The sequence below is a fragment of the Jaculus jaculus genome, chromosome 1 (assembly GCF_020740685.1).
Source record: "Jaculus jaculus isolate mJacJac1 chromosome 1, mJacJac1.mat.Y.cur, whole genome shotgun sequence".
Lineage (NCBI taxonomy): Eukaryota > Metazoa > Chordata > Mammalia > Rodentia > Dipodidae > Jaculus > Jaculus jaculus.
The window spans coordinates 230,245,879-230,262,114 of NC_059102.1; the positions used below are offsets into that span (position 1 = coordinate 230,245,879).

General features: G+C 40.3%; 1 protein-coding gene across 1 annotated transcript in view; it reads right to left on the bottom strand.

Moving 5' to 3' along the window:
* Positions 1–1,433: 1,433 nt before the first annotated feature.
* The window catches only part of Vps35 (VPS35 retromer complex component), a 45,530-nt gene continuing 30,727 nt past the window's right edge, over positions 1,434–16,236 (bottom strand). Inside the window, exons 11-17 of the mRNA XM_004664830.3 lie at positions 15,975–16,182; positions 15,446–15,601; positions 11,102–11,224; positions 4,080–4,259; positions 3,430–3,669; positions 2,893–3,036; positions 1,434–2,383 (exon numbers count right to left, since the gene is read on the bottom strand). Coding sequence (XP_004664887.1) covers positions 2,204–2,383; positions 2,893–3,036; positions 3,430–3,669; positions 4,080–4,259; positions 11,102–11,224; positions 15,446–15,601; positions 15,975–16,182 — 1,231 coding nt within the window. The 3' untranslated portion in view covers positions 1,434–2,203. The remainder of the gene's footprint in view (positions 2,384–2,892; positions 3,037–3,429; positions 3,670–4,079; positions 4,260–11,101; positions 11,225–15,445; positions 15,602–15,974; positions 16,183–16,236) is intronic.

Sequence of the window (16,236 nt, forward strand, 5' to 3'; positions counted from 1 at the left end):
ATCAACACATTTAATATAATCCTCATCAAAGTTTTCACGACTTTATTCAGAGCTAGGGAATACAAACCTAAGATTCATATGGAAGCACAAAAAGACCCTGAATTTGAAAACAGTCCTAAGCAGAAATGTAATGCTGAATGAATCATAATACCTGATCTCAAACTATACTAGAGCCATAAATAAAAAAACAGCAAGATACTGCACAGAGGTCGGCAAGTAAATTAATTGAATAGAACAGAGGGCCCAGAAAAAAAAACAAAAAAAACCCCAAAACTACATAGTAGCAATGGTCACCTAAATTACGAATTTGTCAAAACTATAGATGGAAAAAAAAGAAAAGCAGTGACAGTCTCTGTATCACCAGGTTTGATTTGAGCAAGGCATGCTGAAACACACATAGGCCATCGGCAGGTTCAGGCTGGCCAAGTCTAGACGCTGGCAAAAATACTGAGGGCAGACTGGGGAGATGGCTCAGCCAGTCAAGTGCTTGCCACACAAGCATGAGGACCCAAGTTCAGATTCCGAGCACACATGCATGGAAATGGCCACTGGCTCACCTGCTCTCCTAGCATGTGGAGGTGCAGATAGGAGATGCTCAGGGCAAGCTGGCTAGCTAGACTAACAAAAATTGCTTAGCTCTTAAGGTTCAAATGAGAGAGCATTTCAATAAATAAGGCAGAGTGTGATTGAGGAAGAGACCAGACATCAACCTCTGGCCTCCACGTGTATATCAACACACTACACACACACATGAAACAAAAACTAAAAAATAAAAGGTACACCTTAATTCCCCTTGAGTGTGGGCTAGACTAACTGACTTACATGGAATAAGGCAAAAAGTGCATATGTCACTTCCAAGATTAGGTCATCAAAAAGCTTTGTGGTTTCATCTTTGCTCTTTCTGGGCTTATTCTGGGCAAGTCAGCTGCCATGTTAGGAGGGCCTGTAAGGTGCACCATGGAAAAGGTCAGAGGTTAGAAACTGAGTTCCTGCCCTCTGAGCTAAGTTATGTGAGTGCACTCAGAAGTCAGTCCTAATGAAACCTTCAGATGTGAGCAGCCCTATCCAAAGATGTGATGAGACACATGGACCCAGAACCCCAGCTAAGCTGCTCCCAGATGCTAAATTCAGGCAATGGTGAGGTGAATGTTGACTGTTTTCAGTTTGGGGATAACTGTTACACAGTAGATAACTAACATAGGTGGTGAACCTTTACGGAGTTCATGAGAATTCATCATGCCTTAGGAAAAGCAGGTGAGACTAAGGACAGCAAATAGATATAAATGTCTGAAACAGTAGATGGTGCCTGCTTCCCTAAATGATTATAACAAGAGTTAAATAAGTGAGCTCTACAAACATGAGATAATATAACACTCCACAGCCTTTCTAGTTCCTTTTATGAAGACAGTAGGAAAAAGAAAAAAGGTGCAAAATTGTTAATAGAACTTTTATTATTTCACTGATGAAAAAAGTCATAATTGTGATGCAATTCCTATTAAATTCATAATAATGGAGGTTATACATAAATTAAACAGGTCACAAAATTTCTATTTGATACTATTTAGAATCAAATTATGTTGATAAATGTGTCCAGAGGACAACTAAGGTTCTCAATGGATGGCAAAGTCTAAAAATGCAAAATATAGCTTCTGCTTTTGACCATGGTGTTTTAAAATTCTCAAACATGCATTAATATATTCTAGTTTTAAGGAAAATATTACACATAGGCTTAACTTGCATTCAGGGAAAAGCCCAAGCTGAATTTTTACATACAGTATTCCTTTCCTCTAAATTAATCTCAAATGGGAATATAGAACAAAGAAACAAATACTTTTGGGTAAGTACTCCGAAGTAAGGAAGAAATACACAATTAACAATGAAAACAGAACAAAACAAAACAAGAAAAAAGAGCTTCATTAGTAGCCAAGATAAGTGTTTTTTTGTTTGTTTTTCACAGATCACAGGAAACTTAAACAGATCAGTCATGCTACTTGGGGTGATCAGACAGACAGACTTAAACAATTATGCAGTGAATAACTTTCTTAAGGTCCTGAAGGTGTCTGGAGGTGCTGGGTAAAATACATCACAGGTAAGGAACAGGAGGCCCACCTCAGCATTTCTGAAAGGCACAATCTATGGAAGGGAGACCTATTAATAAACCTTTCGGATGGATGTGGACAGAAGTATGGTGAATTGCCTTCTTTTAAAGGACGAGACCTTCATAGATTGGCCCCTCAGACTCTGGTGATTCCCGCCTTAAGCGCAAATGCTCTAGTGTGTTATGAAAATGTTTGTTAATCTGCTCTGTTTCTTCACTGGACTCAAGATTTGGGAGATCTTCTCGAATCTTTTGGATTAGCTGGTTCAAAACCTGGATTGTTACCTACAAAAAAAAAAAAAAAAAGTACAGTTGCACGGTCAAGCATGTATCACAAAGATAAATAATGCTATTCTGAAGAATGAGCATTACTCTCATCAAATACCTCGGTAACTATGAAAAAATGAAATGAGAACATGATTCCTCGTTTAAGCAAAAACTATTAAGAAAAAATAAAAAGTTCAAAATAGAGTAACAAAAAGCAAAAGAAATATAATAGTACTATCAACAACAACCCCAAACTTTATCTAACTTACAAATCGTGCCCGACACTGTAATCCTAAAGGACCACATATTTAGGAAAAATTTTGATTTCTTACATGATAAACCAGCCTACTAGTTGGCAATATGTATCTAGCATTTGTCACATGCACATTAAGACACATCTCTGCAAAGGAGAAGCAAAGAAGCCAGTGGGTGAGTTCTGTGGTCAGCTTTCATGAATGAATGAAGTCGCTCACCCCGAGCACAAAAGGAAGATGGTAGTTCACCAACAATGCTACTAGTTGACTTACCGCATCATTTTCTTTCTCATAAAAATAGATATATCTGTTCAGAATCTCTATAAAAAGCTGTACTTGTAGAGAGGGGTCCATGCACTGATTTGCTATTTTTAGAGCTTTCTTTAGGCACTCCATGACCCTTTTGCCTCCATGAAGCTAAAGTTAAAGGGCAGAAAAATATAGAGAAGATTAATGACCACAAAAGTGAGCCTTCCCACAGGGTGAGGTGCTCAACGTTACCATCCACTTTTTTTTTTGTTAGTTTGTTTTTCAAGGTAGGGTCTCACTCTAGCCCAGGCTGACCAGAACTTCACTATGGAGTCTCAGTTTGGCCTCGACCTCATGGCGATCCTCCTACCTCTGCCTCCCGAGTGCTGGGATTAAAGACATGCACTACCCTGCTTGGCTCCACTCATTTTTTAGCAAATCAAAGCAACTGTCTTTGTCAAGTTTCCAAGTGCCCAAATGTTTCAATTCCAGATCACAAGGCTCACATAACCAATCCTGTTAACAACCCTCTCTCCTGTAACACGATGGAAGTGACCTTACCTCCTCCCCATTTTTGTCTGTGTTTCTGCCAGACCAGAAGAGATGCGCGCAGGTGCTCACAGCTCGACCTTGGTCAGGTTTTTTCAGCAGTTTTGATGCAGCAAGTGCACACTGAGTCCTCAGGGGCTCATGATTCTCTTCACTAAAGCACTTCATCCTCTCAAAGGTACCAATGATCAAGGTGATGGCAGCCAGCTGGGCTTTGGAATCACTGATTTCATCTTCATAGAGAGAAAATGCCTGGTGGATGCAGTGCAGAAAGGACAGTTAGGGACCAACCATCCACTGGGGCAGTTTCCACTCTATGAGCCATCCTGTAGTCTCCTCACATCAGAACACACTGTGCACAAACAGCAAAGATGGGAAGGACTGTGGCAGCTTACAATAAAGAGGCCTATTCCAGCTCTGTTCCAACCGAGCTTCTCAAACTTAACTGACAATATAAAGTTTTTTTCCAAGAAATACTTTCACCAAGACCCATTGGAAATCTTGTGTTTTCTTAGGTCCTAGCAACTGAATCACACAAGAGGTTCCAATGTCTGGAGAAAGTTGTATTACATGGTAAGAGTAAGGCCACATGCATCACCACCAGAAAACAAGCAAGTGACTGAACTCTGTAAAACCAGACAAATGCAAGAACAGATCTTTACCTGGGACATAAATTCATATGCTACTGTTTCATGATTTTCAAACCCAATTTCTCCAGCAGCCAGAGCTCCTTGAAGAAAGAGTCTCAGTGGTAATTCAGCCAGCTCAGCTTTGATTAAAGCACTGATCGTCTGGTGAGCAAATGAAAAAATCTTCTGGCATTTCTTTTCCCACTTGTCATCCTAAAACAAACAAAAAAATTATCTTATATTACTTCAAGTTCAAGATTGGCTTATTTTACTGAAACTTATAATGGAACCTGCAAGTAAAAGCAGTGAAGTTGAGCTCATAGTTTTCCTGTCATTTTTCGGCAGTCTCACATATGGACTACACAAGTAAACCAACCAGATTTTAAAATTATATGTACTATATTAATTTATTTGAGAGACAGGAAGAAAATATGGGCATGCCAGGACCTCTAATCACTGAAAACAAACTCCAGACGTATGCACCACCATGTGCATCTGGCTTATGTGGGTCCTGGGGAACCAAACCTGGGTCCTTAGGCTTTCTATACCCAGATCTTCTTTAAAACATCCATCTGAGGCTGCTGCCTTTACTATTCACATTATGGTTTCTAATTTGAAAAGCAACACAAACTAGACATGGCAGCACACACCTTTAACCCCAGCACTTGGGAGGCTGGGTTAAGAGGATTCCTGAGTGTTTGAGGCCAGCCTGGGCTATAGAGTGAGTTCCAGGTCAGACAGGATCATAGTCAGATCCTGCTTCAAAAAAAAAAAAAAAACAACAAAACAATAACAATTAAAAAGAAAGAAAATACAAGAATGAGAATATGCAAACAAGCAGAACAAACTGGGTATTGTGGCACATGCCTTCAGTCCCAGCTGAGATAGCAGGAGTGAGACGACAGCCTGGAACTACAGAGAGAGTTCTCATTTAGCCTAGGCTAGTGTAGGACTTGACCTGGAAAGAAAGAGAGGGAGGGAAGGAGGAAACACATCCTCAAGTTGGAGATTAGGAAAATACACAAAGGAATTTTGAAAATTAAATTTTTTTTTTTTTTTGAGGGTTTTGCTTTATATAGGCTGACCTAGAATTCACTATGTAGTCCCAGACTGGCCTCAAAACACAGCAATCCTCCTACCTCTGCCTCCCAAGTCCTAAGACTAAAGGTGTAAGCCGCCACATCCAGCTACTGCAAATAATATAACTTTTCTTTCCATATTTTTTCCTAATAGCTTTCACTAAAATACTAAAAGTAATCTAATATTATTCTAACAAGGAGATATTCTATCAACTGCATGTGTAGTCAAATTTATTAAACTGATCTTTATTTTTATTTTGGTTTTGGTTTTTTTGTTGTTTGTTTTTCAAGGTAGGGTCTCACTCTAGCCCAGGCTAACCTGCAATTCACTATGTAGTCTCAGGGTGGCCTTGAACTCATGGTGATCCTCCTACCTCTGCCTCCCGAGTGCTGGGATTAAAGGTGTGCACCACCATGCCCAGCTATCTTTAATTTTTATCTTAAAAAAATTTTTAGTTATTTACTTGCAAGTATTCTCCTTTAGAAACAATTTATAAATCCACAATGAATGGTCTATATATACAATGCTATGTCAAGAGCCCAATTATTTACTTAGTGTAAATTCTTAAAACTAGGCTTAACAGAGCAATTTCCCAGCATGCACAAGGCCCTAAATTCAAATCCCAGCATTGGAAGATGAAAAAAAAAACTTGTGAAGAGACTTTTGGCTGGGAAATGTAGCTCAGAGGTAGAATGCTTATTGTGAATGCACAAGGCTTATATTCAATTCTCAGCACTGAAATTAATAAACATTCTTAGAAGTAGAATCACTGCATTTTTTTATTTTTATTTTTTAAATTTTTTTTTTATTTATTTATTTGAGAGCGACAGACACAGAGAGAAAGACAGAGAGAGGGAGAGAGAGAGAATGGGTGCGCCAGGGCTTCCAGCCTCTGCAAACGAACTCCAGACGCGTGCGCCCCCTTGTGCATCTGGCTAACGTGGGACCTGGGGAACCGAGCCTCGAACCTGAGTCTTTAGGCTTCACAGGCAAGCGCTTAACCGCTAAGCCATCTCTCCAGCCCCACTGCATTTTTTTAAAAGAACATTTTAATTATTTATTTGCAAGCCAAGGCAGGGAACTAGAAAGAGAAGGAGAGGTTATGAGAGATTGGGCACACCAGGGCCTTTTGCCACTGCTAAAGAACTCCAGACATATGCTCTACTTTGTGCTTCTGGCTTTATGTGAGCGTAGGAATTGAACCCAGGCTGTTAGGCTTTGCAAGCAAATGCCTAAACCACTGGGCTAGCTCTTCAGCCCAGAATCACTTCATTTTTTAAAGCACTATAGTTACTTATCAGATTACTAGAAACAGAAATGTGGTGATTCTCATTTTTATTATAAGATTGAATTTTCTTCTAAAAAGGTTCATTGCTGTAATTACTAGTGAGGCTAGACATTTTATATTAAACCATCCACATTTATTTTCTTCTTCCTTTGTTCTAGGTATGATCTCACTCTAGCCCGGGCTGGCCTCAAACTCACAACATTCCTCCCAAATGCTGGGATTAAAGCTTGTGCCACCACATCTGCCTCATTTCTTGTTAAAGCACTAAATTCTTTTTAGTTTTAAGTGATGACAGACTTGTTATAAGGATTAAGTGCAGTAATGCAAGCACATAATCTTTAGTATAGTACACACTAGTTGTCATCAGATAGGGGGAATCCTGAATTTTTCTTTTTTTGATCTCCAAAATTTTTGCATCTGATAATTGTCTGTTTAACTCAGCAACCCCTGGTCTACTCTAGACATGCCAACATCAGACATGTGAGGTCAGGTAGTAGTCATCTTGCGGCAGCCAGCTCACCTCACCGAGCACAAGGTCTTCAAGGTTCATTTACATTGTCACAAATGGCAGCCTCTTTCATAGGGCTAATATTCCAGTGTAACTGTGCACACTCACATGTATACACACATTCTATTTTCACTATGCATGTACAGATGCAGTCATATATGGCCCCCGTGAATAATGCTGCAATGAACATGGGAGTGCAGGTGATCTCTTCATATCCTGTCTAGTAGTGGGACTTAAGGATTGTGAAATTGTATGGAAGTTCTAAATGCAGTGGGGGTGCTGGGAATCAACCCAGGGGCCTTGTATAAGCTAAGCATGCACTCTACCACTGAGCTATCCCCATGCTAATTTATACTCCCACTAGCAGTGTGTCTGTGCTCCCTTTTCAAGAATATTTTATGTATTTATACTTAGAGAGAGAGAATGTGGGAGTGCAAGGGCTTCCAGCCACTGAAAACAAACTTTGAATACATGCACCACTTTGTGTATTTGGCTTACAAGGGGACTGGGGAAGTGAACATTGGCTGTTAGGCTTTACAGGCAAGTGCCTTAACCTTTGAGCCATCTCCCTAGACCCCCATGTCTCCACTTTTTGCTTTTGGTATCGTACCTAGAAAAATCACTGCCAAGACCAATGTTGTAGTGGTTTGAATTAGGGGTCCCCCATAAATTTATGTGTTCCTAATGCTTGTCCCCACTGATAAAATTTGAGCACTGGATCCCTAGTGGAAGAGTATATTGTTGGGGGCAGGCTTGTGGATGGTATAGCCAGTTTCCACTTGCCAGTATTTGTTACACTCTCCTGCCCACCTGATGTTGCCAGGAGGTGAGTCTACCCTCTGCTCATGCCATGTTTTCCCCTGCTACCATGGAGCTTCCCCTTGAATCTATAAGCCAAAACAAACCTTCTCCTCCCTTCAGCTGCTTTTGGTTAGGTGTTTTCTTCCAGCAATGCAAAGCAAACTGCAAGAGTAAATTGGTACCACGAGTGGAGTCACTACTGCTATAAACCTGCCTATATAGCCTCTGGCCTTTTGGAACTGATTTGTGGGAGGAATGTGGGAGGACTTCAAACCTTGGTCTAAGAAACACTTTGTAGCGCTGAAGGCAGAGTTTGATGGACCATTCTTGTCCGAGTTGAAAAGACTTTAATGCAGGAAGAAAGAACTATGGCTTGGCTTTTGAAGGGAAGAAATAATTTGGTAGGAACTAGGATACACCCAGTTTGTATGAGAGGCTTGCTGTGTTCTGCATGCTTAAGCCTGAGAACCTATACAGTCTGTGGTGCGTAGAAATGGACTGGTGTAAGCACATGGATATGGCACAGGAAGAAATGAAAGCTTTGGGCTAAAGGTAATAGCTTGGTTTAGTTACAATTATTTGAGAGATTACAACCACTGAGATTGGGCCAGCTATCCTGTATTGCAGAAGCAGAAAGAATGTGTACTCTTTTGAAAGTAAAAGACCTGAATGCTGAAAGTGTCCTGATCTTCAAAGTTGACTTTATTTGCCCCCGGATTAACAAGTTGATAGCCCAGCTGGTACTATGGAGTGTAACAAATGCAGAAAAGAGTGGGTCATTGGATTTGCCATGTGGTTTTATTTGTTGAAATGGCCACAGGCAATATGAGGCAGGGTTGTTGTAAATCCCTGCATGGAGACCTGATTGAGCCATGAGGATGAACAGTGGGTTGCAGTGGAGATCCAGTGAGATGCCAGGACTGTGGGATGGCTGCCAGGAAGAACTTCCAGCTCAGATGGAGTTTTTCTCTGGGATTTTGTGCAGTCCAGTTGGAGGAGTGGAATTGAACTCCACAGACTCACCACTGGTTACAGATGGTAGACTTGGGAGTTACAGAATTTGATATTTGCCCTGTTTGTTTACATAATATATTGGTTCAGTTTTTCCTTGTTATGCCCAATGCCATCTTCTGTAGTGTGAATGTTTATTCTGTGTCATTATGCATTTTTTGTTTAGGTATTATGGTTCATTTAAGAGACCTTAAATTATGGAAATGTTTAAACAGCATCAGGATTGAAAAACTCTATAGGGACTTTTAAAGTTGAACTGAATGCATTACATTTTCCATCATGGATGGTTGTGAGTTTATGGGGTCAGGGCTGGAATGTGTTCGTTTGAATGAGGTGTCCCCTATAGACTCGTGTGTTCTGAATACTAGCTGACGGCAATTTGAGAATTGGATTCTTACCGAAGGAGGTGTGTTGAGGGTGAGCTTATGAATATTATAGCCAGCTTCCCCTTGGAGTGTTTGAACCACTTTCTGGCTGTTGTTTCCCACCTACTATTGGCCAGAAGGTAATGCCCAGCCTCTGCTCATGCCATGTTTCCCTCTGTCATCATGGGGCTTCCCCTCAAGTCTATAAGCCAAAATAAACCCTCTCCACCCATTAGCTGCTTTTGGTTGGTTGCTTTCTGACAGCTGCAAAGCTAACTGCAACAAATGTCAAGGATATTTTCTGGTTGGAGCTATTATTATTATCTATTATTATTATTATTCATGTTTTATAAGTCTTCAGTCCATTTTGAGTTTAATTTTGTACAAGATATGAGATAAAAGTCAAACTTGAACTCTATTCTTTTGAGTAAGGATATCCAGTTTTCCTATCATCATTTATTGAAGAGACTGCCCTTTCAACTGTGTATTCCCAGCATTGTAATAAGGATTAAAATAATCTAACCATATGCACTTGGGTTTTTGTGGTGGTTTAAATGTAAATCTAAGTCTCCCATAGATTCAGACATTTTTTTTTCAAAGTAGGGTCTTGCTCTAGCTTAGGCTAACCTGGAATTCACTACATAGTCTCAGGGTGGCCTCAAACTCACGGCGATCCTCCTACCTCTGCCTCCCAAGTGCTAGGATGAAAGGAGTGCGCCAGCATTCACTGGGGGGTGGATCTTGAGTCCCACCCTACTAGGTATGTTAAGAGCCAGTTTGTGCTTGGTTGCTCATGCCTGCGGGTGTTGATTTCTCCCTATGCTGATGTATAAGGAAATGAGCCAGCTTCTTATGCCATGATGAAGCTTCCCCTGATATCTCTAAGCATGAAATTTCTCTCAGCAGCTTCTGGTTGGGTGTCCCAACAATGTGAAGGTAGCTGCAACAGTTTCTTTCTGGACTTACTGTTCTGTTCCAGTGTATACCTGTATGTATAGTAATTCCATAACACTTTCATTATTATAGGTTTTTAATATGGCTACTTTTATTGTTACAATCACAAATACCTAGTCTTAAAAACTAGCTTAACAAATACTGAACAAATGCTTGTATTCATGCTGACAGGAGTACTGTAAAACCTTTTTTCTTAAGTATTATAAAACTAAGTTTACTTGATTTTTCTTTCTTTCTTTTTTTTTTGGTTTTTCAAGGTAGGGTCTCACTCTAGTCCAGGCTGGCCTGGAATTCACTATATAGTCTCAGGGTGGCTTCAAACTCATGGTGAAACTACCTCTCCTCCCAGGTACTGGGTTTAAAGGCATGTGCCACCACACCCAGCTTCAACTTTATTTCTTAAAATAAATCCAATTGATGAAACTGAAGAATCTTCCTTAAATTATACCACCGATGACTTAAACTATGACTGTTTTAGGAATAAATAAACTCACATGAAAGTTGCACACAATTCATGATACTGTTCAATTTTATGTTTTTAGAGTGAAATGATTATACAATGCTGGGCCATTTCATTAGGCAAGTTAACTTGGTCAGAACTTTAGGAAAAGTTCTAGCTTTAATTTAAATGGATTCAATCCAGGTGTGATAGTGCACTCCTTTAATTCCAGCACTTGGGAGGCTGACATTGGAAGACTTCCATGAGTTCGAGACCACCCTGAGACTACAAAGTGAATTCCAGGTCAGCCTGGGCTACAGTAAGACCCTACCTTGAAAAACAAAACAAAACAAAAAAGCCACATAATTTAAATAAATAAAGTAAAATAAAAACTGATTTTATTTCTAGGTGTTTTTGTCATACCTCAGCTAGTGTGTGACTTATCAACATCCTGTGAGGAAGGATAGGTAAAGAATTGGGATTAGTGCAAATGGGACTTTATTCTATTACCTATTTTTGTGCATGTTTTAAATTTTCTACAGTACAAAATTAACATTCAGAGAGAAGAAAAAGGAAAAATGTAATGACATACTTAAAAGTAAAACTCACCACTTTAGAATTCTCTTTGTATCTAAAAGCCAGCTGATAAGCTGCAAATACCAAAGGTGGCAGTGTGAATCGAATCCGTTGGTTTCCACCAGCTCCAAAATGTTTTCGTGCTGTGTTCAAAATCTGACAAAGAAAAAGAATTTTTTTCTTATATTTTACTTCTAATTTATTTATTACAGAAAGAAAAAGAGAGAGAGAGAGATTGAATGAGAACAGGTAGCCAGGGTCTCTAGCCATTGCAAATGAACTCCAGATGCATGCACCATTTTGTGCACCTGGCTTATGTGGGCACTAGGGAATCAAACCTAGGTCCTTATCCTTCGCAGACAAGCACCTTAACTGCTAAGCCATTTTTCCAACCCGAAAAAAAAAAAAAATTAAATATATATTTCAAGCAAGGGATGATGGCTCACACCTGTAACACCTGGCACACACCTTTAATCCCAGCACTTGACAGGCTGAAGCAGAGGATCGTCGTGAGTTTGAGGTCACTCTGGACCACAGAATGAATTCTAGGTCAGCTAGAGCTAGAGTGACATCCTACCTCAATAACAAAACAAAACAAAACAAAAGGCTTGAAGATGGTTCAGCAGTTAAGTACGCATCCTTTACCAGCAAGCATGAGGACTTGGAGGCCTGAGACGGCCCTACTTCCCATCTCCAGATCCCATGTAAAAACGGCTGAGCATGGACATGCATGCCTACAACTCTAGTCCAGTCCCGAAAACCTTCAGAGCCCCACAAGCTCCAGAACTAGTAAAAGGAGACTCAGGCTCAAAACAAGACCAAGTGGAAGAGTACATAGAGTGGTTCGATCAGTGTGCCAATCTTGCTTCCCCAGGCCAGTGAACCCTGCTGCAGGTGAGTGTATGGACACAAGAGCATATACACATGCATACACTAAATACACATACCACATTACACACAACCACGAGTGAAAACCAAAACCATATATTCCACAGTAGTATACTATTAGAAGATACTTCCTAATTCATAACCATTTTTTGGACATGACAGAACATGCAATCTCCTTTGGAGCTTGTGGAAGACAAAGTACCTGACTACCACATGTGATATGCAATAAAAAATAAAATTAATTCTTTCTCTCTCATACATAGAAACATAGTAAATGAAGAAATTGAGGAGGGCATGAGAAGATGGAATGACCTTCTATGCTCCTGGATAGGTAGAGTATTGTGAAAATGGCAATTCTACCAAAAGCAACATACACATTCAATGCAGTATCAATAAAAATCCCAGCATCGGGCTGGAGAGATGACTTAGCAGTTAAGGCACTTGCCAGCAAAGCCTAAGGACTCAAGTTTGATTCCCCACTACATACATAAGCCAGGTGCACAAGATGGTACATACATCTGGAGTTCATTTGCAGTGGCTAGAGGTCCTGGCATGCCCATCTCTCTCTCCCTCTCATAAATAATGTTAAAAAAAAATATCCCAGAATCATTTTTCAGAGACAGGAAAAATAATCTCAAAACTCATATGGAATAGCAGAAGGCCCCAGATATCAAAAAATATCCTCAGCAAAAGAAACACCTCTGTCACTGAGAAATCAAGCTGGGGCTGAGCTGAAAACCTCTTGCCTGTAGACTAGCCAACTGAGAGCTGAAAAAGCTGCACTGCATGCCGTCCTATGGGAGTCACAAGTCATTAGCAGTGAAAACAGTGGACACCAGAAGCCTCAAGTTTTGCCAGATAGGCCAAATTGACTGAACGAGTATAACAGTGACATGTCTGTTCTGGGAGAAACCAACTGCTCTCTAATTGGACTGGAGGCCTGCTCTATGGGAGGGAATACATGCTTGGTATTGAAAACTTAATCAAAAGCCTATGGCAGGGGCTGGGGAAGTGGCTTAGCAGGTAAGGCATTTGCCTGCAAAGCCTAAGGGCCCCGGTGCAATTCCCCAGGACCCACATGAGTCAGATGCACATGCGTCTGGAGTTCGTATGCAGTGGCTGGAGGCCCTAATGTGCTCACTCTCTCTCTCTGCCTCTTCCTCTGTTAAATAAATAAATAATATATATATTTTTAAGCCTATGGCAGGGGAGGTTATGAGCCTTAGGGGTATAAAGTCTGCTCGTCTGGCTAAATGCACATGTTATGCTCACCAAACTGCCCTGTAAGCTTAATGTTCATATTTATATATTAATGCTACTCTTACTTTTGGTTAGAGAAGCTTCTCTTTTCATTTTCTAAAAATATTTTATTTATTTGAGAGAGAGAGAGAGAGAGATTTAGGCAAGGAGAAAGAGAATGGGCATGCCAGGGCTTGCAGCCACTGCAAACGAACTCCAGATGCATGCACACACCCCCTTGTGCAAATGGCTTATGTGGGTCCTGGGGAAAGGAAAGAGAGGGAAGAATGGTGCACCAGGGCATCTAGCCACTGCAAATGAACTCTAGATGCATGCACCACCTTGTGCATCTGGCTTATGTGGACCCTGAGGAATTGAACCTGGGTCCTTTGGCTTTGTAGGCAAGCACCTTAATCGCTAAGCATCTCTCCAGCCCAAGGATGTTAATTTTATTTCACTATTATAAACAGTACTTGATAGATAACTATGATTGTGTTTATTTTTTGTTTGTTTTATCAAGGTAGGGTCTCACTCTAGCCTAGGCTGTCTTAGAATTTGATCTGTAGCTCCAGGCTGGACTTGAACTCATGACAATCTTACTACTTCATCCTCCTGAGTGCTAGGATTAAAGGGATATGCCACCATACATGGCTAAATTTTTTTCAATTAGCATACAAAGAGATTTATTTATGGCAATTTGTACATAGTTTTGGTTGAGCTTTTCCAGGTTTGTTTCTTTAACATCAAAGTTTGTTATGATAAGTGAACATTTTTGAAAGCGATACATGTTTCAAAAAGAAATTGAGGGGTTAGGGAAATAACTCAGCAGTTAAAGCCTCTTGCTTGAAAAGCCTTCCAGCCCAGATTCAATTCCCTAGCCACTCATGTAAACCCTGATGACTCATATACACACATGCGTGTGCACACACACACATAAATATTTAAAAAAGAAATTCTTAAGACTTTTTCTCAACTAAAAAAAATTTTTTTTGTTCTTATTTGAGAGAGAATGGGTGTTCCAGGGCCTCCAGCCACTGCAAACTCCAGATACATGTACTAACTTGTGCATCTGGCTTACGTGGGACCTGAGGAATTGAATGTGGGTCTTTACCACTGATCAATCTCCACAATCCAAGACTTTTTTTTTTTTTCAAAAGAAACTAAAATACCTGTAGCCCAATCTGAGCTCCAGATTCAGTGAGAGTCCCCACCTCAAAATAAGGTGAAGAGTAATTGAGGAAGATCCTCCAATGTCAACCTCTAGCCTGCATGCACATGCACACACAATCCACCCCCCACCAAAAAAAAAAAAAAAAAAAACCAGACAAAAATCCCAGCTCCCAGCATTCAGAACACTGAGGCAGGAAGATCATATGAGGGCAGCTTGGGTACACAGTGAGACCCTTTGTCTATCAATCAATTATTAAATAAACACAAATATAAAATATGCCAGACATGGCGGTACATGCCTTTAGTCCCAGCACTCAGGAAGCTGAGGTAGTAGGATCGACATGAGTTCAAAGCCAACCTGAGCTACAGACTGAGTTCCAGGTCAGCCTGTGCTAGAGTGAAACCATGCCTCCAAAAAAAGATAAAAGTGCATGGATGCCTTGAACTTTTAGTTGCATTTTTTTTTCAAAACCATTTTAATTAAAACAAAATTTCTATTATACTCTTTCAGCATTCCTTCTTATTTTTAAAACTTTTATTTTTATTTATTTATTTAAGAGAGGGAGAGAGAGAATGGGCACACCAGGGACTCCAGCCACTGCAAACGAACTCCAGACACATGTGCCCTTGTGCATCTGGCTTACATGGGTCCTGGAGAGTTGAACTGGGATCCTTTGGCTTTACAGGCAAACACCTTAACCACTAAGCCATCTCTCCAGCCCTAGCATTCCTTCTTTTGTATGCACATACATATGGAGGCCAGAGAACATTGGGTTCCATCCCTTGGCCCTCTCAGTCACAAATTTCCTTGAGATGCAGTCTCTTTTTCTGAACCTGGAGCTGGCATTTTCACAAGCCTCAGTGATTCTCCAATCTCTGCTCCCCACAGGGACTGGGATTACAGTCATATGGAGCCATGTCTAACTTTCTATGTGGGTGCTAGCAATTCAAACTCAAGATGGTCTTAGGCCCTCATGCTTGCATAGCAAGTGCTCTTACTGGCTGTGCCATCTCCTCAGCTCTGCCACTTGAGCACCTGTGTACTCATTAGGAGTGATGAAAGGTCACAGTAACTCATACCAAGTACTGCTGATCAGGGTCATCAGACCGCAAAAGATGAATGAAACGGCCTACAAGGCTTTGCTCATCAGCAAAGTCTTCTGGATCAGGGTCTTCTACAGGTTGGTCTGGCTGATCCTGAATCAATGTGGACACCAAATTCATTATGGAATCTACCTGCAACATGAGAGACACAGGAAAGACACTGAGGTGGGACCATTAGCATATAAAGATACTGTCAAAAGCTTCTTGTTGTAGAAGTTATGGAATTCTATTAATTATTTGTAAGAAAGTTGACACACAATGTCAATCAATACATACATAGACAAAATTCTGGAGATGCACCAAATGTTAATCAGCAATGGTTATTCTCTTTCTGGTAGAATCAGTCGTGCTTAATAACTCTGTATACACCTGTAATCTTTGAATTTGCAAAACAAATAAACTACTTATAACTAAATATCTTCCCTATTTACCATGCACTTAAGGCTCAAGCTCTAAAATCCCAGCTGCACTATTTCTCCCAAACAGCATGTTGATATTTGCTTACCTGGTCTTGAGAGACAATTTCTGTGTTATAATCCAGAACATTACTAAGCACATAACAACTCATGCTCTTTCTGGACTCATAGTCAAAATATTCAAAGAGCGGGTGAAAATGTTTTAATTTCAAGACTGTTAAAATATTGTTGTATGTATCAACAGGTATCTTCAAAAGTCTGGTGAGCTCCTTTGAAACTGCACTACTGGTAGCAATACTACAAAGAGAAAAACAGCACATTTCATAGAAATTAAATATTTTTCATTTACAT